The sequence below is a fragment of the Juglans microcarpa x Juglans regia genome, chromosome 4S (genome assembly GCF_004785595.1).
Source record: "Juglans microcarpa x Juglans regia isolate MS1-56 chromosome 4S, Jm3101_v1.0, whole genome shotgun sequence".
NCBI lineage: Eukaryota > Viridiplantae > Streptophyta > Magnoliopsida > Fagales > Juglandaceae > Juglans > Juglans microcarpa x Juglans regia.
In genome coordinates this window covers 18,037,393-18,063,446 of record NC_054601.1, presented here as the reverse complement: position 1 = coordinate 18,063,446, position 26,054 = coordinate 18,037,393, and the positions used below count along the sequence as shown (strand labels likewise).

The 26,054-nt window shown below is 38.5% G+C and overlaps 1 protein-coding gene across 3 annotated transcripts in view; it reads right to left on the bottom strand.

Annotated features, from left to right (window-relative positions):
* The window catches only part of LOC121262366 (protein CHROMATIN REMODELING 20), a 70,890-nt gene that overhangs the window by 7,258 nt on the left and 37,578 nt on the right, over nt 1-26,054 (bottom strand). For all 3 annotated transcript variants that reach the window (XM_041164817.1, XM_041164818.1, XM_041164819.1), the window contains 6 exons: nt 23,964-24,099; nt 22,666-22,727; nt 15,142-15,368; nt 14,166-14,369; nt 13,160-13,238; nt 12,815-13,083 (listed from right to left, as the gene is read on the bottom strand). In XM_041164817.1, the coding sequence (XP_041020751.1) occupies nt 12,815-13,083; nt 13,160-13,238; nt 14,166-14,369; nt 15,142-15,368; nt 22,666-22,727; nt 23,964-24,099 (977 nt within the window). The remainder of the gene's footprint in view (nt 1-12,814; nt 13,084-13,159; nt 13,239-14,165; nt 14,370-15,141; nt 15,369-22,665; nt 22,728-23,963; nt 24,100-26,054) is intronic.

Genomic DNA, 26,054 nt, shown 5'->3' with positions numbered 1-26,054 from the left:
CTAACGGAACCTTTTGATTGGAGACCCCTGGATCAGATGGTCTAGATTTTGAGGCAATTGACCAGACAAGTATGGTTTGGCTTGAGAGACCTTTTGAAGAGGACGTACAACAAGTAGTTCGGAAAATGAATAGAGACAAAGCTCCAGGCCCAGATGGTTTTACCATGGCATTTTTTCAGATTTGTTGGGAGATGGTGAAAGAGGATGTCATGCAGGTTTTTCAAGAATTTTTCACTTTTGGGAAATTCAAGAAGAGTTTTAAATGCTACATTCATTGCTCTTGTTCCCAAAAAGGTTGGTGCAACGGAGGTGAAAGATTTCCATCCTATTAGTCTTGTGGGCAGTATGTATAAGACACTTTCAAAAGTTCTTGCCAATAGGATGAGCATAGTCATGAATAGAACCATCTCTAAGTCCCAAAATGCATTTGTTAGGGGCAGAAATATTTTGGATTCGGTTCTTATAGCTAATGAATGTTTGGACAGCAGAATAAAATCAGAAGTTTCAAGTATTTTATGCAAATAAGATATTTTATGCAAATAAGACATGGAGAAGGCTTATGACCATGTTAGTTGGGATTTCCTTATTTATTTGTTGAGGAGATGTGGTTTTGGAGAGAGATGGAGGTCATGGATGAGGCATTGTGTCAACAGTCCGATTTTCAGTTTTGGTGAATGGTGATCCAGTGGGATTCTTCAACAGCTTGCGGAAGTTGCGTCAAGGTGATCCATTGTCACCCCTTTTATTTGTTATTGTCATGGAGGCTCTAAGCAGAATGTTCTCGGCTTCAGTGGAGGGTGGATTCTTCTCAGGATACTCAGTGGGGGACACTAATCAAGGCTCTACCATTATTTCACATCTTTTGTATGCAGATCAAGCTCATATTCAATCGCTGAAGGCCATCTTGCTTTGTTTTGAAGCGGTATCCGGTCTAAAAGTAAATCTTTCAAAATCAGAGTTGGTTGCCGTGGGTGACGCTCGCAAGGTCAAGGGCTGGCCAGCATATTGGACAGTGGGGTTTCATCACTGCCTATGAAATATCTTGGCCTTCCACTAGGAGCATCTTTCGAAGCCAAGATTATTTGGGATGAGGTGTTAGAGCAGATAAGAGTGAAGGTTGGCTAGGTGGAAAAGGTTGAACCACCTTCAACCACCTCTCACCTTCCATCTGAGACGATTCCACGTCGCGCATCGTCATCCTCTAATCCCAAATCACAAGATCATCTCCCGAGATCATCTTGCGTCGTCATCTCAAGAAGAGAAAATGTTATACGAGAATAAAATGTAGACCTGATGTACGTTTAGTGCTTATTTAACTTAAACTACACCAGATCTGCGCCGACAAAACCAAAGGAATGGTTTCCTGAGAAAATCCCAGTGGTCGGACAGAGAATCGATGCCAAAGGAATCATTATAACTTTTCCAAACTTTCAAATAAAAAATAAAAAACAATTCAACTTTTTCAAATCCCAAAACAAAAATAATATTTAATTTTATAATATTTTTATTCAATTTTTTCTCTCATTTCCCAAAACCCAATAAATACTTGACTCAAACTATCTCACTACTATCCACAAACCATCTTACTACTATTCACAAAGTTCTCATCTCATCTCATTCCCCAAGCATCCCCTAAGGAGTTGGTCCACAGCTTTGCTAGTGCTCGTTGGCTTGCGAATACAGTGGAAGAATGTTCATTCTTGGAGGGAAAAAAAGAGTTTTGCAAGACGTATCACGATGGTGCCAAGGCACTGTTTGCTCACCGGCATTCTAATGATTTTGGATGATTCTTAGAAGTTACATACTATGGTTGCAGTGGGCGGCGTCGTCTTCTAGCGATCCTGGCAGGCATGGAAGGATGGGAGTGGAAGAGCCTTTCCATGGAGATGAAGCACATTTTGTCCATGCCTATCCCGGCAAACAAGACACTAGTGTTGGCTCCAAAATAGGACAGAACGACAGATAAGGGGAAGAAGATGAGTAAGCAGGTTTAGTCTTATGCAGAGGCTGCAATGGGTGGTGCAGGCATGGAGATTAAGCATTGTGGAGGGATTACATATGAGGATTTTGAAGATGAATTCATGGCATTGCTCACAGCTATTGAGGCTGGATATGCACAATCCAAATCTGATTCATCCCTTAACTTGGCTAAAAAAAGAGAAAGATAACTCAAGCGACTTATGCGGGCCATGAAAGATAAAGGTGGGAGAAGAGCTCTAACTGGGGGTGTCTCAAGGGGAGGGGCAAGATAGTTGCTTTATGAAGTCAAAAATAATATCATGGAATATAAGGGGGCTGAATAAGTATAATAAACGGCTCCAAGTCAAAAACTTACTTCGTCAATGGAAGAGTGCGATAATTTGTTTACAGGAGACCAAATTTGAATTCATCACACGGGAATTAGTTCGAAGTTTATGTAGAGGTCAACATGTAGGGTGGTCATACTTGCCGTCGAAAGGCGCATCTAGTGGCATACTAATTATGTTTGATAAAAAGGTGGTGGAAAGAGTGGAGGAATGTGTAGGTGAGTTCATTGTGGCTTGCTCTTTTATGAATGTAGAAGACATTTTCTAGTGGGCATTTGCTGGAATCTATGGCCCTAAAATTGGCAATTCTTAGTTGGTGGGAGTTACCAAGTTGCATAGGGGGTGACTTCAATGTAACTCCCTTCCCAAGTGAAAGAACGGGTGTGTCCCACATCACACCCGCCATGACGGAGTATTCTGATTTCATTTTGAAACAGGAGCTTATGAATATTCCATTAACTAGAGGTAAGTTTACTTCGACCAACAATCGAGAAATTCCATCTTGGTCGAGGATTCATAGGCTTTTGTTAACTGCTGACTAGGAGTTACATTATCCGAACGTAATTCAAAGGAGATTACCCAAGTTATGCTCTACTCACTTCTCTATCATCCTAGACTATAGAGGCATTCAAGGGGGGTAGAAAGTATTTTAAATTTGAGAATATGTGGCTTAAAACTAACGGTTTTGTAAACAGGATTAGACAATGGTGGTCTTCTTACAATTTCCAAGGCTCTCTGAGCTTTATAATGGCATGAAATTTAAAAGCACTGAAACAGGATCTAAAGCAATAGAATGAACAAGTTTTTGGCAATGTGATGCAACAAAGGTGCTCTTTCTTGGAGGAGCTACAAGGGCTAGAGGGAGAGGAGGCAAGAACTCTCCCTGAATATGAGAGAACCCTCAAGAGCCAAGTAGCCACAGAATTTGAAAGAGTAACATTGCTAGAGGAGATCTCTTGGAAGCAAAAATCAACGGCACTATGGCTTAAGAAGGGAGATAAGTGCACGAAATTCTTGCAGAGGGTGGCTAATTCTCATAGGAGGATTTTTTTTTTTTTTTTATTGGCACCAGGTATTAGAGAACAGCGTCCCGACTAATCCTAAGAGTGCAGAGGCCCTAGGCAAGGAGTTTCCCACCACAAGTGCACCTCGGGTAATTCAAGGAGAAAATCCTCCAGTCTAATGGTCCCTAAAGATTGTTTGCACCCAAAGGGGTTTGAACTTCAGACCTAAGGGAAGCATATCCCGAACTCTCATAGGAGAAATAACACTATTGATATGTTGATGGTAGATGGTGTAGTGTCCACGGATCAATTAGTCATCAAGAATCACATCACGCAGTATTACCAACACCTCCCATCTTAACAACACACTTGGCGACCGAAAGTGGATTATTTGACTTTTTCAGCATTAGATCAGTAGTGAGCAAGGAGGCTAGAGAGGCCTTTTGAGGAGGATGAAGTGGGTAAAGTAATCCATGGCACGGCTAGTGACAAGGCTCCAGGCCCTAACGGTTTTACCATGGGTTTCTTCTAAACTTGTTGGAAAGTGATCAAGGGCAACCTTAATGGGGTCTTTCAAGATTTTCATACTAACGCCAACTTTGAAAAAAGCCTTAATGCTACTTTCCTAGCACTCATTCCCAAAAAGATGGGAGTCTATGGATGTTAGAGACTATCGCCCCATTAGCCTTGTTAATGGGGTTTACAAAATCCTTGCTAAAGTGTTAGCGAATCGATTGAGTACGGTGATGGAAAAGGTAATTTCAAAGCCGCAAAACACCTTTGTCAAACGTAGACAAATCCTAGATTCAGTCATAATTGCAAATGAAGTTTTGGATGGACGACTCAAATCTAGAGAACCCAAGTTACTTTGCAAATTAGACATGGAGAACGCCTATGATCACGTCAACTTGAAGTTCCTACTTTATTTACTTGCAAGATGTGGCTTTGGGGAGAAATGGCAGAAATGGGTAGAGTTTTGCATCTCTACAGTTCGATTCTCTATCTTGGTGAATGGCTATCCGGTGGGTTTCTTTGACTTCTCCCGTGGTTTGAGAGAGGGAGACCCACTCTCTCCCTTACTTTTTTTTATTCTTCATGGAAGCTCTTAGTAAGATGATGTGAGTCTTGTAGAAGGTGGCTTTCTCTAAGGTTTTCCGGTGGGGAATGGAGATTATGGTTCCATGGATATTTCTCACATGCTTTTTGTTGACGATACTCTTATCTTCTATGGAGCAAATGCCCGGCATATCCAATTTTAGTTATTTATTTATTTATTTTTTTTTTTTTTTTGATAAATAAACAGATTTTATTAATAAAAGAATGGGTAAAATGCCAAGTACACAACTCTTATGCCCTAGCTAAGTAGACGCATTAGAAGCAAGGAAATCACGTAAGTCCATGCCATTAAAGTTCATGGCAATAGCCCAAGTACAAAGAGTTTTAAAAAATAAAACTTTTAGCTCCTCCACCGATCTCTCTTTGTCCTCGAACGTCCGCTTGTTTCACTCCTGCCACAAGCACCACATGTTGCATATAGAGATCATCTTCCAAACCGCTTTGATTTGTTGCATACCTCGGATAGTTGTTCAACACGCCATCATTGCCACCACAGTCTCCGGCATAACCAATGCTAGATCCAGTCTACTAAACACCTCGTTCCAGAGTTCTCTTGCTATCTCACAATATAAAAGAAGATGATCCACTGACTCACCCCCTCTTCTACACATGCAACACCAATCTGCTATGATTACCCTCCTTTTCCTCAGGTTGTCGGTGATGAGAATCTTACCTAGAGAAGATGTCCACACAAAAAATGAAGCTTTAGGGGGTGCCTTGTGCCTCCAGAGCCTTCTCCAAGGAAACTGAGTATCGGGCTCTTGTGTGAGAGCCTTGTAAAAGGAGCAAATAGAAAAGACGCCTTTCGTTGTAGGTATCCACCACATACCATCTTCATGCTGAATGTTCGGTCGTATGGAGTATATTAGGCTATAAAAATCTACAAAACTGCTCATTTCCCAATCTTGTGCCGCCCTACTAAAGTTAATATTCCAGTGAATCCACCCCCCCGAGATCCCCATAATTTCTGCCACTGTGACATCTTTGGCACTTGCAATCTGGAAAAGTGAAGGAAATAAATCTTGTAGGGCACTATTACCACACCAAACATCTCTCCAGAATCTAATCCTGGTTCCTACACCCACATGAAGTCTAGAGTGTCGATTGAAGACCCCCCACCCTTTTCTTGTGTTTCCACAGGCCCACTCCATAAGCCCCTCTAACTTCTCTAGTACACCATCACCCCCATAAACCGCCATATTTGTTTTCAATCACTGTTTTCCATAGGGCCTCTGGTTCCTTGTTATATCTCTACAACCATTTGCCAAGTAACGCCCGATTAAACAACCTCAAATTTCTTATGCCCAAACCACCATTAGAGATAGGACGACATACATTCTCCCACTTAACTAAATGGAACTTAAAACACCTCCCCCATTCCTCCCCCACAAAAAATCTCGTTGTAGCCTCTCGATACGGGCCGCCACTCTTGCCGGTATAGGGAATAGAGATAAGAAATAGGTTGGTAGGTTATAAAGTGTACTCTTGATCAAAGTAATCCTACCTCCTTTCGACAAGTACATTCTCTTCCACCATGCCAATCTCCTCTCTATTCTTCCGATCACCGTATCCCAAACGAAGGACGCCCTCGATGCAATCCCCAATGAAAGTCCCAGATAAGTCATAAGAAATGCAGCAATCTTACAACCTAGTGTTCTAGCCAGTTGGCACCATCTCTGATTTGTCAAAGTTCACTTTCAAACCAAAAACTACTTCAAAACATAATAGCAAGGCCTTCAACACTCGCACCTGATTTTGATCAGCTTTACACAAAATAAGCGTATTATCTGCAAACAACAAATGGGAAATATTAATAATACCCCTATCCGGGATTCCAATCGGGAAACCATCTACGAAATCATTATCCACCAAAGCCAAGATCAACCTGCTTAACGCCTCCATAACAATAACAAATAGTAAAGGTGATAACGAATCCCCTTGTCTCAAACCACGTGAACTCTGAAAGAAGCCCTCTGGACTGCCATTTATCAACACGGAAAATCTCACCGTAGACACACACCAACGGATCCATGTCCTCCACCTTTCCCCAACATCTCCCAAGTAGATAAAGAAGGAATTCTCAATTAACATGATCATAAGCCTTCTCCATATCTAACTTGCACATGATCCCTGAAGTGTCAGCCTTCAATCTGCTATCAAGACATTTATTAGCAATAAGGACCGCATCAAGAATCTGCCTACTTTTTACAAAGGCATTTTGAGTTTTAGTGATAATCTTCCCTATTACCTCGTTAAGATGATTTGCAAGCACTTTAGAAATAATCTTGTAAACCCCATTCACAAGGCTAATAGGCCGAAACTTCGTAATCTCCATAGCCCCCACATTTTTGGGTATTAATGCAAGAAAAGTGGTGCTGACTTTTCTCAAATTTCTCAGCCGAGAATAGCTCCTGAAACACCTTCATTAGGTCTTCCTTAACCACATTCCAACATTCTTGGAAGAATCCCATAGAGAACCCATCTGGACCAGGTGCCTTATCTTTGACCATTTTCCGCACTACATCAAATACCTCTACCTCCTCAAAAGCCCTCTCCAACCGAACCACATCACTCGGGCTCAAAGACAAGTCCATCAAGTGTAGGCCGCCATCCCACCTACTTACTTAGAAGCTTCTCAAAGAAATCAACTACATGATTGTGAATTACCTGATCTTCTCTACATTCTACCTCATCAATTTTCAGCACCTCTATGTTGTTGTTTCTCCTATGAGAATTTCCAATTCTATGGAAGAATTTCGTACTTCAATTGCCTTCCTTTAACCACAGAGCTCTTGATTTTTGACGCCATGACACTTCTAATAAAATCATCCTCTCAATATCTGCAACCAACAATGTCTTATGCCCTTGTTCTTCCTATGTAAGAGGCCGCCTCTCTTGCAGCCTTTCTATCTCCTGAATTTCCATCAACTTGATTTTCTTGTTTTCCCTTATATTTTCGAAAGACTGCATATTCCACAGCTTCAAATCTCTTTTTAAAGCTTTCAATTTATTTGCAAAAATGAAGCTGGGGGTACCTTGGAACTGGTAGGAAGACCACCATTGTTTGACCCTATCCACAAACCCATCCATTTTCAACCACATATTCTCAAATTTGAAATACCGTCGGCTACTCCGTAGACCTCCACAATCAAGCAAGACAAGGCAATGATCCGAAGATAAGCGAGCCAAACACTTTTGCCACACATCCGGGAAATGACTTTCCCACTCTGATGAAATTAGGAACCGGTCCAACCTAGACCGAGTTTGGTTATTCAACCATGTGGCAGGACCCTCTGCGAGTGGCAAATCCACCAAGTTCAAGTAAAAAATGTACTCTGAGAACTCCACCATTGCGGGCCTCACTCTTCTACTTCCGAAACTTTCGCTTGGGAATCTAACAACATTGAAATCTCCCCCAATACACCAAGGGAGGTCCCACCAGCTATGCACCCCTGCTAATTCTTCCCACAATAATCTTCTGCCAGAGTCTAAGTTAGGCCCATAAACACCTGCAAAAGCCCACAAAAAGTTATCCAACACACTTTTGAACAAGCATGCTACCGTATACCGCCCAATAAATTCCTCCATTTTCTCCACCACCCTCCTTTCCCACAACACCACAACCCCTCCTGACGCCCCGTAAGAGGACATAAATACCCAATCCACGTGAGAACCACTCCATAAACTGCGCATAATGTTCCTATTAATCATCTTCAACTTCGTCTCCTGTAGACACGATGCCAGCCTTCCACTCATGAATCAAGTGCCTAATCCAAAGACGCTTGTTAACCTCGTTGAGCCCACGAACATTCCACAACACAATTTTGGGTTTCATTGGGCAAAGGCCAACCCCTTCCCTTTTGGCCCTCCCCTGCTGGAACTACCCTCCAAGTTCATCAACCAAGTCAATCTTTTATGCTCCCGCAGTTTCTTTGATTCCCCTTTCCTTTTTTGTTGGTGCCCCACATCAATAGTTGTGAGCAGAGCCATGAACTGCTCTTTGTAACCTTCACACTCAATCCCCACCACTTTTTGAATCTCTTCCACCTTATGAAAAACCCAATCTGAGGCTTGAGCTGGGAAAAAGAAATTCAGTGGAGTAGGATTGCCCATCCTATTGTCCATCTGTACAGCCTATATCTCCTCTCCCAACGAAATCTCTTCCAACCCAATCTGTCCACAAACCTCAGGAATGAACATTTCATCCTCCACCAAATGCATGAGATCATCAGAGTCCTCCCCATCCTCTTCATCCAACTCAAAATCAACAAAGGGGCAAGTAGGCAAGTTTGTCAAAGTCAAACCCTCATCATCGCACCTCGTCGGCAATTTCTAGCCACCCCTCGACGGAGAAAAATCACCCATCTACGTCAGATTGCCCTTCACGAACTCCACCAACGCATTCTGATCACCCAAAGCCGGCAGTATGTCGTCGAAGGTCTCCACCACCACCATCAGCGTTGTCTGTGCACCCAGCGCCGGTACCTCCTCCATCGCCAAGCATCTCAGCACAGTCACAGGCAGCTCGCCATTGTTCCTCTCTGCACAGATGGGCCCTAGGCTGGGAAGGTTTAGGCCCGGGGACGGACTCACGCCCCCTTGACTTTGGGCCCAAAGATTTTCCTTGGACTTGGGATTCTTCTTGTGTTGTCTCTCGTGGAAATAGGAAACTATATTTGCTATATTTGCTAAGGATCAATGTCTGTAACTGAGCGTCACATTGTAGTAGAGCAAATTGAGCTAAAAATCCTGGAAGGCTAGACGAAACAAACACCCACCAAATTCACCCCTGAAACGTTGCCACATGTCGAATTGATGGACCATCCACAAATATCTTCTTGGCATCTTTGGCCCGATCATCGCTTTACCTTATCTTTGGATTTGCTATTTTTGCTCTATTTTGCCGTTCCCTTTTCTCTTCTATCAAAGAGGTATGTCCGGTTTCTGTTTAATAGTTTTATTAAATTTTAATTGCAAAATTGGCACACTAGGGTGAAGATATTCCTTGGCTATATCAAATGTTTTTTCTTCTCTTCCTCCCCGTTGATGGGTATTTTTCAAGCTTCGAGGAAATAAAATATGTACCAAATTTGTCCCTTTGAGTTTGGGTTTATTTAGTTACAAAGTTATGAACTTTAGACTCTTTTTTTGGGTATCTTGTCTCAATTGTTATAGGAGTTATTTATCTTAAGCTGTCATGCGCTACTTGCAAAGAAAATAAAAGAAAAGAAAGAGAAAGAAAGGGCCTCCTAACATGTAATGTGTTTAGACAATCAATCTTCTTTTGGAAAAAATAAAGGGCAAAAGTATTGTACTTTGTGGCTTATGCATCGAAGAATGAACACTTATTCTGCGCATGAGAGCTTCCACAATCAACATTAATACCTTATGTGATCACAGCTACTGAAAATCAAACTCAAATGTCACGCTAAACACATCTTAACATGTGTAGGAATAAATTGGGTAACAATGACAATCATCTCTAGTGTGGATGGTAATTGTGATGATCGAAGTTTAGCCAAACTCAAATCATTTCCATTTCTTAATCTGCTAGTTAGGTAATGGTGTCCTGCATAGACTTGTCTTTGATCGAATTGTGTAGTAAATGGATGTTCATGCATACTTTATTGATCTGTATACTATATTTGTAAATTGTTATAACTTTTAAGCCTTTAAATCTTTCAACTTTTTAATATTTTAGCGGTTTTTTTAGACTCTGTGGTTATAACTTTTTAAACCTTTCTGCTAATCATATAAAAGTGGTGGTTTGTTTCTGTTTCTCTTTTGATGAACTGCAGGTGGATTTGTGAGTGAAATGCTTGCTAGTGGACCTGAAGGACCCATACCATCATCTATTTCGGTTTTGGAAAAGTTAAAAGATTTGTGAGTGAAGATATTCTCGATCACTCTGTTAAATGATACATGTATTTGTATTTCTTTGTTGGTTATACTGATTGTGATTCTGTTTGTGTATTCCACACTGTTTGTGCATCCCATTTTACATTTATTTTCATAAAAAATTATTTTCCCACTGAGTTTTCTTCATTTGGTAATGATTATAAATCTTGATATTGAATTATAGGTAACTGCATGGAAAATTCAGTGCTATATAGATTTCCAATTTGCATGACTTTATTTCTTAAACTTTAATAATTTTTTATCTCAAAATGGTTATTAATGGAAACTAGGCATGCCCATTTGCACTGAACTAGATCGTTCTTACAATAACTTCTTAGAGAGTTCTATGCCACCATCATATCACAGAATTGGAAGCTACTTGTTGTAAAGCATAATCTTACTACACAAATTTCCTTGTATTCTCGACCAGAGGTGATGACAAATCAGTCTTACTTTTTCACCCAATCTGTGAAAGCACTGTCACTGTCCATTATTTGCAGCCTAGAATATTTTTATTGCATAATTTGTTGACATTATTTGCAGCCTAGAATATTTTTATTGTATAATTTGTTTGACATTATTTCCTTTTGAATGGACATGCAGGTGTGCTATGGGAAATTTCTATAGCTTGCAAAAAGACAATAGATATTTAATTTTCATGGGTCCTGCAGTAAAACAGCACCATTAGATATGTAATTTTCATCTATTGTAATTTCGTGTTTTGTAATGTAATGTATAAATACCAAATAATGTAATATGTAGTGAATTGCATTATGTGTTGCATGCATTTCACATGATAAATATTGAATTTCCTTTTTTTAGATGCATTTAGTTAACAAGGTAAATAGTTGTTTTACATAAAATTTAGTTTTCCATTTTGATATATTTTATTATTATGGACAATGTTCAACATGACTTGAAAAAAAATTAATTATATTTTGGCTTTATATATAAAAACAATTATGCTTTTCAACATTTTTCCTTGAAAAACTTGTAGTAGAATATAGGTTTGTAGAAAAAAAATAATTATGCTTTTCAACATTATCTTTTTCTTGAAAAAAGTTTAATAATATAGGCTTTTGTTAAAAATAAAAACCCAGGTGAAGCCCGGAACCCAGATTCATCCGGGTTTCAGCCCGGGTCATAACCTGGGCTAACCTTGTCTGGAACCCGGTCTGGGTTTGAAACTCAGGTTCCGAGCCAGGTATACCCGGGTATCCGGTCTGAAACCGGGATAAACGGTACTAATGGTGGGTGACGGCTCTCATGTTAGATTTTGGTATGACAAATGGTGGGGTCAACGTAGCCTCCAAGACACCTTCCTTGCCATTTTTGAGATCGCAAGAGAAAATGATGCAACGGTAGCCGATCTCTTGGTATTTTCTAGTGACTCCCCTCAATGGAATGTAGAATTCATTAGGGTAGCCTAAGACTGGGAGATGGAGACTATCACAGAGTCCTATGAGTAATTGTATTATGTAAGCATGACAGAGAATATCATAGATAAGATGAGCCAGAGCCCCTCCAAGAAAGGAAAATTCATGGTCAAATCGTTTTACCAAGTTCTAACGAGCCCTGGAATAACCACGTTTCCATGGAAGAGCATATGGCAGAAGAAATCTCCTTCAAAAGCAGCTTTTTTCGTATGGACAACATCTCTAGACAAGATCCTCAGCATTGATAATTTAAGGAAGCGTCGGGTAATAGTGTTGGACTGGTGTTTTATGTGTAAGAAGAATGGTGAATCAGTAGATCATTTGTTTTTACACTACGAGGTGGCCAGGACCATGTGGGATAATTTTTTCGCGAGAAATAGATTGTTATGGGGCATGCCTCTTAGACTGGTGGATGTCCTTGCAAGCTGGAGAGGCCTATGAGGCAATTCACAAGTGGCAACGATTTGGAGAATGGTTTCTATATATAGATGTGTTGGTGCATTTGGCAGGAAAGAAATAATAGAAGCTTCGAAGATCGTGAGAGAACAGTACATGAGCTTAGAAGTTTTCTTTTTTAAAACTTTGTTCTTATGGGTGGGGGCTATTGTTTTTAATGGGCTAAATGTCCATGATCTTCTACTTTTGATTGTAAACTCTAATTCGGTTATTCTCATGTATACTCCCTATGTACTTGGGCTTTGCATACTTCTATAAATAAAATTTCTTGATTATCTATCAAAAGAAGAAAGTCAAGATTCACCAAGAAATAAAGAAAATCAAAAACAAAAATCAAAGGCATCACTTTTAGAGAGCAGCAATAAAGCAAACAACTATGCAATCGTAACATCTTAAATTACTAAGACTAGGATCAGTAAGATGTGACCTTTCCTGCACATTGATACCAACCAACAAGTTACATACCCTAAACAAGTAACAATTGCTCTCAAAAGTTCCAGACAGCATGATCATAAAATAGTTATATAGAGAATAAATCAGGATTGGGACAAGTCACCAAACTAGACTCTTGTCAGTAGATACTAGAGAAAGAAACTACCTTGGATAATGTTTTCCAAGTAAACTTTCCATTATATTGTCTGAAGAGCAGCTTCCATGAGAAAGAGGCATTGCCTGCTTAAGAGATTTTCCAAGTTGGCCAGTCATATTGTTGTTCCTTGTATGACCAATCTCTTGGCCCAGATCAGTTAGAGTGTCCAGGTTCTCATCATCACCAAACTCAAAGAGATGCAACATCTCTTCTTTAGAAATAGTCCTACCTACCTGCTGTCTATCTAATACCCTCGCAGCCAGGCCCTCCTTTGTCACCTGTTAAAACCATTTATTTTGTTAAAGATCCAGTAAGAAACAAAAATCATATAAAAGCACTATGTTCTTCTACTACCTGGCGCTTATAAATTTTTTCTTCCATAGTTCCATGGGCCATCAGTCGGTAAGCAAACACTGGCTTTTTTTGGCCATACCTGAAAATATGGGAAATATTTTATGAGAAATAATCGATTCGAACCGTATCAAGCAAGTATTTATTTCTTGCTCCTTGAGGGAAAAAAAGGCGCAAAAAAACTCTGATTTGACTCCAACAAAACTGATAATTGTAACAACTTGGGCTTCCTCGTGGAAAGCACATCCCATGAAAAATTTGCATGGGTCTTTCATAACGAGATTTGAAAGTCATGGCTCTAAATGTAATAGTGCTAAGATTTTAATTGCAGAAATATCCCCCATTCCAGAGATTAGTTTAGAGTTTGACAATCCAGTGTCTCAGTTTGAGTAGTTTTTTCATATAATTTTATAAAAAAATCACTATTTTTCCAAACTCTGTTTCTAGTGAATTTGGCGAACTGTCCAGCTGCGGAAGCAGTTCTTTGGAAGGGCAAGCCCACGTAATCCTTGTCTTAACTATATCTCTTCTGTGACTCTGCTTATTTTTAACATACCAATCTATCAAGTACAATGCTTCTGTCATTTTAACACCCAAGAAAACAGTAAGTTTGTTATGAGTAAGGCCTGGTTTGGATAGAGAAATGCTTCCATCTCATCTCAATATCCAAACGCCACAAATACAAACAATTTTCAATTGCAAATCGTCAACTTTTTCATCTCATCATTATCTAATTGTTACAACTTTCCTAAACTTCCAAACAAAACACAAAAAATAATTCAACTTTTTGAAATCTCAAAACAAAAATTATATTCAAAAATTATATTCTAACAATATTTTAACTTTATAATAATTTTATTCAACTTTTTCTCTCTCATTTCCCAAAACCCCATAAAACAGTTTAACTCAAACCATTTCACTACTATTCACAAACTATCTCACTACTATTCACAAATCATCTCAATTCACTATCCAAACCAAGCCTAAATGAAAAGATGCCGAAACCCACCTCCAAGCCCGATATATAGCCTGAAGATCATATGTCGGATTCCAAGAGCCATCAACTATAACAACGCGGTTAGCGGCATGAAGATTAATCCCCAAAGATCCAGCTCGTGTTGAAATCAAAGTGCACTTCACCCTCCTATTCGTTGGCTCATTGAACCTCTCCACCAGCTTTTGCCTCTCAGAGCTCTCAGTTCTTCCATCTAGCCTGTGCAGAGATTCAAAGAAAAAAGAGTAACTTCAGAAATAAAACACTTGCGGAGGGCAATTCATATCCATAAAAACTTCAGTTAACCATTGTTCCATATAAAGTCATACATAAGAATCAGAGCTACACCTAAGTGACTACAAGAACCAGTGAAAAAAAAGCAGACAAACGGTGAGAATGAGTGAGAAAGAGAATCAGCAATGTCAGCATCTGCTGAATATTCCAATTGTGTGCATGCAGATATATATATTATATATATATATATAGACACGCAGGCATGCACAAACCACAAGTATTTTGGAGCTTTGTCTAAAATGGTGGTGTAAAATTATTTACATTGTTATATATATTGAACCACGATTGCCATTGCAAGAGTGGGCCGAAATATAAAGATATTTAAAAAAAAAAAAAAAAAAAGCATTAAACTTGAGTGTTTTTCTTTGTCATCCCTTACAAAAGACATCGGTTACCAATTAAATAGTCTACATCACTATAAAAAAAAACCCAAAGATATATCAAAGTGTTGGGGCCCAATCAAAATTGATCAGGTGTTGCCTGTCATGGTTTACCTTACATATAGAAGAGAACACAGTGACAGAAACCCCACCCTTTACTCGCAATCCATTCAACTATTTTGATTTTCTTTTGCAATTTATAACACCACAAAACTGCTTCATTCAAGTTAATGGCTTCAATTGTCAAGCATAGATATTCAAGAAGCTGATGAGAGAAACATCTGTCAGGTTGAAAATGTTTAGAGATATGTACCCACCTATACCAGTCTTTTCCTTTCTTCCAAAGCTTCCCACTTTTGCCACTACGGGGTAACCTTGATAGATAAAGTTCTATCAGATCTAAGGTCGGAATGCTCTGGCTAAAGACCAATACCTTATCCTCCATATCAGAAGACATGGTTAGGATTTCAAGCAACAAAACCATCTTGCCACTATAATCAAGCTCTTTAAAATTATTTTCATGAAGAAGACCATTCCACCAATCCTGAAAAGAGATAAATATCAAACATGAAACTTGAAGAAAGGTCATGAACATCACAACAATTATACACATGCATGAGCATGAGCACGTACAGATATATAAATATATAGAAATAAATACTCCTTTATGATTGTTTTTAGTTGTTATCTTTATGGTTTTTTAGTACTAACTATCCGGGTTTCTCACTTTCAATTTAGCAAATTCAACCAATTGGTTTGTAGATTAAAAAAACAAAGTTATTAATAAAGATATTCTCAATATACACATTAAAAGACGCTAGACATGTTGAATCAAATTAGAATGCAGTCAGAATTACATTACTAAGAATCAATATTACTAGGATAACATAGCTGTTTTGGTAACAATGCACTACAATTCAAAATTAGTAGATTAATCTTAGTATTCACATCTAACTTTTATATATAACTTTTTTTTGGAAGGTAACTTCCATATATACAGCTAGATGAGTTATATAGAAATATTATTAAAGAAATTTATTATTTATTGTAACTTTTATAAGTAGTAAATTTTTATTGGGCTAATTTAATCAATGACATGCAATTTAAAAGCATAATTTGAAACCGTTAATATGGTTTGTACGTCCCGCCATATTCTCTCTGTACAACCAAAATTCAGATGAGGAAAGTTTCATTTTTTTTTTTCTCTCCGATGATGGTATGTGGTATGTGACGGTGAGATTTTAGTAAGCTTGGAATCGTAGGGGTGACTAGAATGCTAGAATGGGGTTTCCTAAACACTTACTAATAGAATCGAAGGCCTTTCCATCTTCACGGGAAGGAAGTTCTTTGCTCATTACTGAGAGAAGCTGGAAGGTGATGAATAAGGTGAGAATGGAGTTGTCCACGGTGCAGTGGCTTGCCAAAGCACTAAAGAATTGTTTGAAGGATTGTTGGAAACGAGCGGTGTTTTGAAGATAGGGAGCGTACAATGGCAGAGCTTCAAAATTTTTTTGTACACACTTTAATGCTTTGGTTTTCAGCCATTGTACTTGATGGAAAGAATGCACATGACTTCTTGTCTTTAATCTCTTGATCTTAGAATGTATTTAGGTGTTCTTTTGGATACTTCATGTGTACACGGGCTATGCCTATTTCATTCGTATCAATCAATTTACTCTTATAAAAAAAAAATGATTGTTTGAAGGGTGCAACAAAGGATTTCTATACCACAATACGGGAAGGGAATCGCAGTTTCATAGCGCAAAGGTGCTCTAATATTCGCAGTCGGTACATGGCAATAGTGGAATACGGTGGTGGTAGAAGGCGCAACTTCATCTTCATACCATAGAAGGTAGAGGGGAAGGGATGGAGAAGGATGATGGAGACGTTGTGGGATTTTGTAAATGAAGGAAGACTAAACCGTAACAGGGGTAGAGCACCTATGGCGGCGGTTCCTCAACCGCAACATCGCTCCAACAGGGAGGTTCTGGAGGCAACATCAAAGCTGGTGCAACCCAATGACAAGGGTGGAGGAAGCAGTGTTATGGAAGTTCCGAGAGGAGCCTCTGCAAGTCTGGATAATGGATAGGGGTATGGCAGAGATCCTCATACCATAGGGACAGGCACTGTGCAATGGGGAGGGTGGCGGTCGCAGGCCAATTGTCGGCCTGGCAAAGGGGAGCGTACACAGTACGCTGCTGGACGTGAAGGAGCAACTTTGTCCACTTCAGGACAGAGTACACTTTTCAATACAATGTGAAGAGGAAAAAAGAGCTGTGAGTGTGGGCTTGGAGAAAAGGGGCTTCCAAATGGGATTCAGTGTTGAGGAACCTAGACAAGAGATGGGCTTGGTTACAAGAGGAAAGGATACGGGTGGCCTGGTTAAAGGAGGGCTATGCAGCAAGCTTCAAAGTACTCTGGGCCACTACAATGGGGGCAGAACAGAAGATAAAGGGAAAGGCAAAACTGGGCTTGGGTCCAGGATTTGGGCCGCAGCCCGTGAGCCAACAAAACCTCCAGAAACAAGCATGCCCTATTTGGAGGAGACAAGAACCAACCCTTGCAGGCCCATCGATAGGTGGTACCCTTCAACGGTGCCGGAGATGGTGCCACCGGTCTCGTCACAGGCAGAGGATCCAACGGAGATGGAGGATATGTTGACGGAGAGGGTTGTCTCCGCAGCAGACACAGGTTTTCAAAAACCCACATCGGTGGCAGTTATTTTCTCGGCAGAGAGTGGACAGAAGGTGCCAATAGGGAGGTGGACCTTGTGGTGGAATCTCCTCCGGCGAGCCTGTCTGTGGGATGGTCCCAGTCTTGGATAACCCACTTCTCGTATCGTTGGCCGACTGTTCTCCTGCAGAGTGTGGTCAAAATGAGTCGATGGAAAGCATAGAGGAGGGGGAATTGGAACTAGCAAGGGTTGGTGGTGTTAGGGAAGTCAATGTAGAAACCTTAAAGTTGACAGACCCTCTGCGTGAAATTACAGACTTGGAAGGTAGGTGTCCTCTTGTTGAGGAGAAGACATGGTTATTGGTGGCATCGAAATGGGCATCAAATGAAAGGGTTGAGATGGATGGGGAGCCAATGCTGTTGAAGTCTATACCTCCACGTCAGAACACTGTTTTGGACTACATTATGGATAAGGTTGTGTGGGGATTGAGTGTGAAGGCTTTGAAGAACAATTTATGGCTTTGTTAACGGCCATTGAAATTGGAAATATCCAGATCAAGAAATCTGGCGCAAAAAAACAAAGGGAACTCAAGAGATTAACTTGGTCTATCAATTATGAGGGAAACTCAAGTCTAGAAAGGTCAAAAGGGAGGGGGTCGACATTGTCTCCAAGAAGCCTAAGATTATATTATGGAATGTTTGAGGGCTTAACGAGATATATAAGCGCATGCGGATGAAAAATTTTCTCCGAGAGTGGAAGGCGGATATTGTGTGTTTGCAGAAAACCAGGATGGAAATATTTCAAGAATTATTGTTAGAGCACTGGCATTGGATTAGCCAAATGCCAATGAAAGTCATATTTTGAAAAATGTCCACTAAATTTCTGCTACATTGGATTAGCTAAACACAATTCAATTGAAAGATGAGCTACAATAACTTCATCCCTAGAGTCATATATGAAGGGAACTGTAGCATCCTCATTCGAATATTTTATTATCTTTTATGTTTTCCTTTCCTTCCCTCTAGTGTAACTTCATCCCTAGAAGGCTAGAATTACAATTCATTTTCCTATATTATTTTTTTATAAAATAATATTAATCATCTTTCTTTTATTTTTTGCATCTATCTATAACATGCAAAAATTATAATAATATGAGAAAATATGAATAAACTTTTAATTAATTATTTATAAAGTACAAAATAATGCAATAATCTTATCTTATAACAAAAATTTTTTTTTTTTTTATAAGTAAGAAGAAATTTCATTGATATAAAGAATCTTATAACAAATTATAATATAAGTAATGTTGATCTATATAATTTAATTAAAGAAATATTAATGATAAAAAATAATAATATTTTATTATTATAGAGACTATGATGGCTAATCCAATGTAGACTTTAAGTTTTGAGTGATTGGCTAAAAGTAAAAAAGTTCCATATTAGTCAAATTTTGAATATTGGGATGACTAATCCAATGTCAAAGTTATTAGAAGCTTGTGGAGCTGTCCATATGTCGATTGGGTTTTTCTGGCTTCGATTGGAGCATCAGATGGAGTACTAGTTATGAGGGATAGAAAAAAAATATAGTATATCAGGAGTACACAGTGGCTTGCTCATTTCAAAATGTGGAGAATAATTTTAGATGGGCTTTTGCTGGGGCCAACATTGGATAGCAGTAGAACCCTTTTATGGGGCAGAGTTGGCTGGGTTATACAGTTGGTGGGGCCTGCTGTGATGTACAGGTGAGGATTTTAATGTTGTTAGATTCCCAAGTGAAAGATCAGGATATAACAGGTTGCAGCCAGCAATATCGAGTTTCTCGAACTGTATTTTTTAGCTGGGATTGTTGAATTTGCCTCTTATGGGTGGTGCATTCACATGGCCCAATAACCAGTTGTGGTCAAGATTGGATAGATTTTTAGTCTCCCCGAAGTGGGAAATTCATTACCCGGAGGTATGTCAAAAAAGATTACCTCACCTATGTTCTGATCATTTCCCTATTTTGTTGGATTGTGGAGGAATTCAAAGAGGAAGAAGATACTTTAAATTTGAGAATATGTGGTTAAAGAATGAAGGCTTTGTGGAACGGGTTAGGCAATGGTGGTCCTCATATCAGATCCAAGGTACCCTTAGTTTCATTCTTGCAAGTAAATTGAAAGCTCTGAAAAAAAAAAAAATTAAGCTTTGGAATGCACAGTCATTTGATGATATAGGCAACCGCAAGAAGTCACTATTGGAGGAACATCATGAGCTAGAAAGGGCATTAGAGGGACGAGCCATTTCATTGGAGGAACTTGCTCAGAGGACGGAACTAGTCTCAGAACTAGAGAGGGTCACCATGTTGGAGGAGATTTCTTGGTAGCAGAAATCACGGGCGTTGTGGCTGAAAGGGGGTGATCATAGCACGAAGTTCTTTTATAGAGTGGCAAACTCCCATTGGCGAACTAATGCCATTGAAATGATGAATATTGATGAAGCTATTTGTACAGAGGTCCCGGTAATCCAGGACCATGTGGCTGGTTATTTTGAGCAGTTAGTTACCGAACTTGAGGAGTGGAGGCTGCAGATCGATGGGCTAGCCTTTGAATCCATTGACCAGCAGAATGTCACCTGGTTGGAGAGGCTGTTTGAGGAGGCCGAGGTTCATGAAGTAGTAAGAAATATGGTAAAAGATAAAACACCAGGGCCAGATGGATTTTCTATGGGTCTCTTCCAAACTTGTTAAGAAGTGGTGAAGGAGGAGACTTAATGAAGGAATTTCATGAATTCTTCTTGGTTAGAAAATTTGAGAAAAGCCTCAATGCTACTTTTATTGCACTTATTCCCGGGGAGATTGGGCATCGGAGCTTAAGAAGGATTACAGGCCCATTAACCTTGTGAATAAGGTGTATACGATCATTTCCAAGGTGCTCGCAAATCGACTAGGAGTAGTTTTGGGGGGATCATTACGAAACCCCTAAATGCATTTGTACGGGGAAGAAAGATCCTAGATTAATTTCTCATCGCCAACGAATGCCTTGATAGTAGAATAAAAGCAGGTAATATGAATCTCTTGTGCAAGTTAGATATGGAGAAGGCTTATGATCATGTCAACTGGGATTTTTTGTTGTATTTGCTGAAGAGATGTGGTTTTGGGGAGAGGTGGTGCACATAGATTAGATGGTGCATATCGACGGCGCGATTCTCAGTTTTGGTGAATGGCTGCCCAATTGGTTTTTTTAACAAGGGGATGGATCCCTTGTCCCCACTTCTCTTTGTCATAGTCATGGAGGCACTTAGTAGAATGATCTCAGCGATAGTTAACAGTGTGTTTTTGGCTGATATTTTGGTTGGTGACACACATCGAGGTACTATCCACATTTCTCATTTGGTTTTTGCAGATGATACCCTTATTTTTGAGAGGCAAATCTAAACCAGATTCAGGCACACCTACTTTGCTTTGAGGCAATCTATGGGCTAAAAGTGAATTTATCCAAGTCAGAATTGGTTCCAGTTGGCAACATTCGTACTATCCGATTATTGGCTAACACCCTTGGTTGTAAGATCTCTTCTTTCCCTATGAATTACCTTGGGCTTCTTCTAGGGGCCAACTTCAGGGCTAAAACTATTTGGGATGTAGTAATTGAGAAAATTGAAAGAAGATTGACAGGTTGGAAGAGATTTTTTTTTTTTTTTTTTTTTTACTAGTAAGTTGGAAGAGATTGTATTTGTCGAAAGGTGGTAGGATTACTCTAATTAAAAGCACTCTTTCCAATCTACCTACCTATTTTCTATCATTGTTCCCAATTCCTACAATTATGGCGGCACATATTGAGAAACTGCAACGTGACTTCCTTGGGAAGTCTTTGCTCCCCAATCTCTTCTAGTGGTTTGGGAGTTAGAAACCTAAAGGTGTTCAACGGGGCTTTACTTGGGAAATGGCTCTAGCGCTATAATACGAAGTTTTATGGAAGTTGGTGATTGATTATAGATATGGAGGCTTGTGGGGGGGATGGTGCTCTTAGGAGGTAAATGGGGTTTATGGTGTGGGTTTATGGAAGCACATTAGGCGAAGGTGGGGAGTCTTTGCTCGTCATACTAGAATTCTTATGGGAGATGGCTCAAGAACTAAATTTTGGCATGACATATGATGTGGGAATTGTTTATTTCGAATTTGTGTGGAAGATGCTTCATGTATGTTTTCTATGGTGCATTTGGCAGGAATGCAATGACAAGACCATTGAAGACAGGGAGCGTTCATTGGAAGACATTAGATTATTATCTGTTAGAAGTCTTTTTCTTTGGGTCAATGCTGTAGATTTCAATGGCCTCGATTTTCACGATTTCCTTGTTTCTATTTCTTCCTCCTAAATAGGTGTTATCTCTTGTATACCCCTTGTGTACTTGGGCTATATTTATTCGTATAAATATAATTTAAACGTTTACTTATCAAAAGAAAAATATTTGAAACTGTTGTTCTAAATATTACATATTAAAAGGTAAAAGATATATATATATATTTTTTGATAAGTAATATAGGTAAAAGATATATCTATTTATATAAAAACCTTATGTACTAAAATTACATTAATCACTATAGATATAGTTGATGGACAAAATTTTGAGATATATATATATATATACAAAAAATTACATTAATCAATATAGATATAATTGATGGTTCAAATTTTTTTTTTTTTTTAATAAGTAAAAGGGTAATTGATGGTTCAAATTTTAAGAAATATATATAATGATAATGTTTACAAAAAATAAATAATATTTATTATTGATGATATTTAAATTTTTTTATCATTAATTCATTAACAAATTTTTATAATCTTTTATTTGCAGATATAAGATATTCATAGGTGTTCGGAGTTGCTATTCTCAACTTTCAGGGAGAAGCCTATATCACAAAACATATATTATTATTTGGAGAATAGCCGTTACATTGAAAACATCCATAACCAAACAACTATTCCATTCCAATTTCTATCCTGCAAATCAAATAAGATCAAAATACCTGCGGTCACCTAATAAATTATAAAAACATGTTCAGTTTGATATATCTCATAGATATAAAAAATAGTAATATTACTAATAAAATCATGAATGCTAGCACTAACGGAAATGTTTTTGAATATGCCCTCATAAATGTCGACAGCACAATTTCTTCAAATTCTTACCTGTTGCAAAAAGCCACTGCCATTCTTGCTATGAAGATAATCATTTGTATTCTTCGTCTTCTCTATTTAGAGTTCAAACGTTGTCATTAGCAAGCTATTTACTCATAGGATCCAAGTACAAAGAAAAAACAAACAAGTCTGAGGTATTTTCTCCTCAAATAAAAATAATAATAATAAAAAAAAAAAATCTGAGGTATTGAAAACAAACAAAAACAAAAACGAAATGGACCCATGCATTCCAAACAAAATTACGCCAAATATAATTCCAAGTTTTCAATGCCAACTTCTAACGATTGCAGCGGAAGCATTTAGATATTTTTGACATGCCAGTATCAGTTGGCTAATCTCAATTAAGATAAGAACAGCCAAGCAAGATCCATTACTGGGAAACAATGATTTTTCTTTGAATTGAAAATAGTAATACACAAGCATAGCACCATAGCCAGTATTGATACACGGCATTAGACCTTTAACATAGTGAACAAAAGCAACCAAGAAGACAATCTCATCAGAATTGCCAAACTATGGGTGCTACCAACATAACTATTCTAGTTTCTGTAAGCATGGGAGAGGCTCAACACCAGAAAAATCAAAGTTGGCCTGCAATGATTTATATCTTTTGTGCCCAAAAATGATATAAAATACCAAGATGATCTTGCTTTCATTTGTTGAATATTTCTACAACAAATGAGAACAAACTTCTCATGGAAACCTAATTATGAGTGAAGCTTTTCGGAAAAGCTGCATCATCATTTCCAAGGCAAAAATTAAGATCCTAGGTGTATTTTTCTGTCCTTCTTGTTCGGAATGAGTAAGATAAAAAAATTTTAATAACAAAAGAGGGTGCTGGCTCAGGACACAGTAAGTATACCTGAATCCAAAGTGTATTTGATTAATTAAAAAGGGGAAATGGTAGGAATCCTACTACAAGAGTGTCAAAGTACCAGCATTACGTAGCTAAATACAAATATAGGTATTTCAAATTAAAACGAAATAAACAGACATACACAATCACGCAAAGACACCCAACTGGAATGCTTAAAGCATGTACAGGTTTTTCAAAGACAATTGTGTCACGATCTATCAGGCAATTAAATACATTTTTTTAGACATAAGATATAACAAAACAAGATAAGCAAGTGGTAGAATTTGTGTATAGAATAACTTATAACAACTTGCAGCATTAATTTGAGGGCGTGAGATAGCAAGCCAATAACTATCATAGTCAAGGACTCAAGAAACATACCAATAGACAAGTCTGGTGAATTACAGGAATCAAGAGAAGGGATAATAAATACCTTCAAGAACCATATTATAATCTATATTTTCATCACTAGAACTGCCATCCACAAGGAAATTCTCAACAGCAGCTTCACGCCTTACATAGTCTCTGTCTTCTTTTGTCAATTGCAAGATACCAGGATGGTTCCATATCTACTAAAAACAAAAGTTTTTCATTACAACAATATAAATAAACAATGCGGAAGACTTTATATACATCAAGGACCTCTGCTCTTACAGAAGATATGTTTATAACTCGCCAACATTAATTGGTTTAGAAGAATGGCAATATTTCAGGAATGATCAAACAGTTTCAGGGTGTTCATAATTATACATGAAAAATATACTTTTTTTTTTTTTTTTTTGTAGGTAAACATAAATTTTATTGACAGTATAGCATAGGCAAAGCCCAAGTACACAGGACTACAAGAGACAACACCTAGTTAAGAAATAGAAGCAGATACAAGAAAATCATGAAAGCTTAATCCATTGAAATCAATAGCTATCACCCATAGGAACAAAGTTTTGAAAAATAGGTGTTAAAGTTTTTCCAATGTCCTTCCTCAATCTTCAAAATACCAACCATTTCTTTCCATACATGAAAATAAAATACTCATAGATAGTGACTTAAAATGCTAATCCTTGATGAAAATCAATTGTGGTAAGAAAATAAAAGATGTATGGCGGAGTTAGTATACTTACGAAAAGTCCCTTTTCTTTCTGAAGTCCATCACATTACATCTCTAGGTACACTATAAAAGGGCATTTTAACTCATTGCTTATATTTTTTATAATGAGAAATCCCGGAGACCATGCAAACACGGCATTTCTTTAACCTAGCTAAACCCAGGATCTGTGTAAAGCATCCCCATCACACAAATCAAGTGAACATTAGCTTCCCACCGATGGTGGTCCCTACAAATTTTTTACACCCAAGGGTTCGAACCATCTGGAGGGAGCATATGTAATGCCCCAATGGAAGGCCCAAATCACATGGTCTATACTCCAAAAGGACTAGTCAATGATACAATTAGAGCCCCATTAAAACCTTATAAAGAGCAAGAATTTCTCCTTTCCAAGCAATGTACCTACTTACCCCCCCCCCCCCACCCCACCCCACCACCAAAAAATTCCCAACGTCCTCGTCGGACTTATCCGTTGTAGTTGGCATGGCTAAAGTCCCACATTTCTAGTTGGGATAGTCTCTGATACCATTTGTAACGCCCCAATGGAAAGCCCAAACCACATGGCCTATACTCCAAAAGGACTAGTCAATGATACAATTGGAGCCCCATTGAAAATTTAAAAAGAGTACGAACTACTTCCCAAGCAATGTGGGATCCCATACACAACCTACCCTTATCCTTATCATATGGGGTATCACAGTATACGACCAAGACTATGGCCCTTACCACTTTAGCCAACCCCTAGGGTTTACTTATATTATCCATTGAACACCAAAGAGAACAGATTGCGTGATTGACCTTCCAGCCATAAAACCAAATTAATTATCTGATGCTGTTGTTTCACATGTTAGCCAATGATCAACCACTCCCTCCCAAACTTTTTCAAGGTGAGACTCATAAACTTAATCCCAAAAATTTCAAGCAACTTTGGACGTCTTCATTGTTCTTGTAAATAGGCATTAAAGCTTTTCCTCCAAAAGCTATAGTGCTTCAAAAGTTCAGTTTCCATGGCCACTCACCCTTTTCTTCCTTCAAGTACTCCTCGTACTTATAGAAACCTCTTAATATCATCCATGCCTTTCATTCCAATTCTTTACTTCGGAATTAAAGGATTTGTTCTAACTATTAGAGTAGGTAAACCATTCCCTGTCTGTTTTTACTGCATTCTATCTCATCATATCACATTTTGTTTTGCTATATTTGGGAATCACCATTCCTCCTAATCACCATTAATTTTTTTTTTATAAGTAAGAAGATATTTTAATGATATAAGGATAGACATAACCCAAGTACACAAAAGGTATACATGTGTTTACACCTATTTAGGAACTAGAAATTGTTACAAGAAAATCATGGAAGCTGAGACCATTTAAATCTATAGCAATGGCCCACATAAATAAAGTCTTCCAGAAAAAGATCTTA